A 2,921-nucleotide genomic window follows, 5' to 3' on the forward strand; every position below is an offset into this window, starting at 1 on the left:
TCTGTGTGTGTGTGTGTGTGAGAGATGATTTGATGCCTTGTGTCATGGTGTCAGGTGGCATCAGCCAGTAGTTGATGGGAAGATAAAATGTAACACCATCAATATCCAAACCCTAAGTTGTACCCATTCCCAGCAGCCCCCTGTGCTACGTTTTCACACATCTGTTGCTGCAGCATGTGCAATAGTTGACTGACTAAAGAGATGTTATTCATATAATGATGTTGTTGATTCTTTGCATGTGTCACAATTTCCCTATTTTCACAAAAAGGGTCAGTTTGACTTATAACCCAGGAAGTGGTTGTGACTTTAACCCTGTCCTTTCTTTTCAGTGCAAATTCATGAACTGCCGATTGTTCAAAGTGACTTTGTGATTTCTGTCTATTACAACATCACAATCTAATAAATAACCACTTGATTCTGTTTTCCAGGAGATAACCATTGGCCAGTCCGCTCCCAGAGTCACCATGGTAGGGATGGCTGTTTTTTGTTAAAAGGTCAAAGTTGCCTCCTAACACTTCTTAATGGTTCTTGTATTTCTCTTATGAACCTATTATAAACCTATAGGAATAAAAGTAGTAGTCTGAAGTACCATGTGATCAGTGTTTGGAGGCAGCTCACACCTGGAGTGTTACCTGTAGTGCAGTGCCTTCCCCTTGACCCACTGTATATCTATGTATATTTCTAACCTGTGTATTCCCCCCTGACATGTAGCTCTCCTGTCCGTGTGTTGAGTAATGTGGGCCGCCTATGTTCGCTGGTTCTAGGGGTATAACGGTACACAAAATTCACAGTTTGGTAAAAAAAAAAAAAAGATTAAGACAAGTGCAGCAGGTTTAAAATGAACTTCAGATGAAAGTTGATATCAGTATGGATTTGGAACCAGTAGGCAATTAGCTTGGGACTATCCAAAGTCATCTTTTGAAAGTGAGGAGTGGATATTTGCTGCTTTGATTCTCAGAGCAGGCCCGACGGACATGCATGTAATATAATGTAACATATGTATTCCTGGGATGGACGAATAGTTAAGGCTAGCATGCTTGTTTCTGTTTCAACAGACACAATGTTCCACACACACAGCACAGACGCACGCACGCACACACACACACACACACACACACACACACACAAACACACACACACACACACCACAAAACAAACACACCACACACACACACACACACACACCGTTAAACCCCTATCTGGTACTGTTCAAATCAATGGTGTGGTGATGTGGGCTCGCCTTCAAGGAAACATTGTAAAGAGGAGATTTCAATTGCACAATAGTTTTTTTTTTAACTTTATGTAAACGTTCCATTGTATGAGTAGAGTCTGGGTCTAATCAATGTCACAACTCACCAAACTAGGACATAAAGGAAAATATTCTGTACCTCTTGATGTTTGTTGCAGCTGGCCCACATTGTTGTTTTTCTCATTGTGTTGTGCCTTTAAACCAAACTGGTCCCATGTCCCCCCTCTGGTCTAATTCCTGCTCTTTCAAATGTATGTTTTGGACTGTTTCACTGAAGCTTTTTTTCTGTGTTGGTCGTAATGAATGTCCTAACCTTTATGGTGTACGTGGTCTTCGACTTTGTCCGTCTCAGTGGAGAGGAGGGCTGGTCTATAAAGGCATGGATAAAGGCAGTTTTGATGATGTTACTTCTTCTATTTTAAGAAGACATCAGATAAATCTGTGCTTATCCTTGCTTAAGATATACGGACCCTCCTCTACCTCTTCCTCGCCCGCCGCCTCCTCTCAAAGGAAGTCTGCTTTTCAACAGCCCGCAAATGGAGTCGGCTGGTATGTCAATCAACTGTTGAGAGAAATGGCTTTTTTATTCCTTTGATGTCATGCTGTTACACTGTTTGATTTTCAGGAAAGAGTATTACCTTTAAACCCAGCGAATCACCCGAGCTTTGAGAGTACAGGGTGAAAGCAGACGAGTGCCGGAGGAACATCATCAAGCATTACTTCACTGAAATGGATCTCTTATTACCTTTTACCACACAGGGTCACAATAGTCCACGCAAGGTTCACTGTCTATCACATTTCAAAATGAACTGGATATGGAGTCCATCTCAGCCTCCTGGCCTTTCCTATCCCTGCTCGGTCTATCATGGCACATTTGTCAAGCTGCAGAGGCAGCGCTGTGTCAAGTGACTGCTTGGCCTTTGGTGCCCTGGGGGTGATTGTGAGTTATGGGATGAAGAGTGATACTTAGATACAGAAACAGTCTGGACTGGTGTGTTATTGCACTTGGTAGAACACAGGGACTTTACAATCTGCAGCTCTAGTGGCTCTCATTAACAGAGTTATCTATGAATGCATAATGATTATGATAATAATGATGATAATCAGTGTAGCTATTCATTTCAACCAATTCAAAACATGTGTTAATTGGTTTTCACTCATTAGCAGACATGAGATGTAGATTGTTAACCAACATGCATAGCTATTTACAACTTTGCAGACTTTATGTATACAAATGGTTTTAGACACAATACAAAACAATGTATCCGAGTCTTTTTGCTTTGTTCAGTTTTTAGGACTTGTTGTTAGTGTTTCCCAGAGTGCTTTCTCTTTCCCTGCAGTCCTGCTGATTATAATGCACCCTCTGTTGCTTTTATGACAGAAATACAAGCAATAGCCATGTTCACTTTTGGTGATTTGTTATTTTACATGCACATGGAATTGGGGATTTGGAAAAGCTGCAAATCTACAATATTTTACATGAACATTGCCTTTGTTTAATGTCAACGTTAAGTGATGAGCCTTCGGAGCAGTTCCTGCATGAATTCAGCTTTAAATAAACTGGGATGACCTCACACTTGTTTGAGAGGAGCTTGTCAAACTACAGTATGATGAGGTTATGGACAGACAGACCGACAGATAGATAGATAGATAGATAGATCGATAGATAGAT

At 41.0% G+C, this 2,921-nt stretch overlaps 1 protein-coding gene and 1 long non-coding RNA gene across 7 annotated transcripts in view; one reads left to right on the plus strand and one right to left on the minus strand.

The window, feature by feature from the left end:
• Window positions 1-2,921, plus strand: part of LOC116705639 (protein shisa-6) — a 66,491-nt gene that overhangs the window by 44,765 nt on the left and 18,805 nt on the right. For 3 of the 6 annotated variants that reach the window (XM_032541990.1, XM_032541992.1, XM_032541993.1), the window contains exon 5: window positions 429-467. The exons of the other annotated variants lie outside the window; for them this stretch is intronic. In XM_032541990.1, the coding sequence (XP_032397881.1) occupies window positions 429-467 (39 nt within the window). The remainder of the gene's footprint in view (window positions 1-428; window positions 468-2,921) is intronic. 6 annotated transcript variants of the gene reach the window in all.
• Window positions 1-2,921, minus strand: part of LOC116705685 (uncharacterized) — a 6,661-nt gene that overhangs the window by 2,647 nt on the left and 1,093 nt on the right. The window contains exon 2 of the long non-coding RNA XR_004335994.1: window positions 2,036-2,038. This is a non-coding gene — a long non-coding RNA (uncharacterized LOC116705685). The remainder of the gene's footprint in view (window positions 1-2,035; window positions 2,039-2,921) is intronic.

The sequence above is a fragment of the Etheostoma spectabile genome, chromosome 17 (assembly GCF_008692095.1).
Source record: "Etheostoma spectabile isolate EspeVRDwgs_2016 chromosome 17, UIUC_Espe_1.0, whole genome shotgun sequence".
Classification (NCBI taxonomy): Eukaryota; Metazoa; Chordata; class Actinopteri; order Perciformes; family Percidae; genus Etheostoma; species Etheostoma spectabile.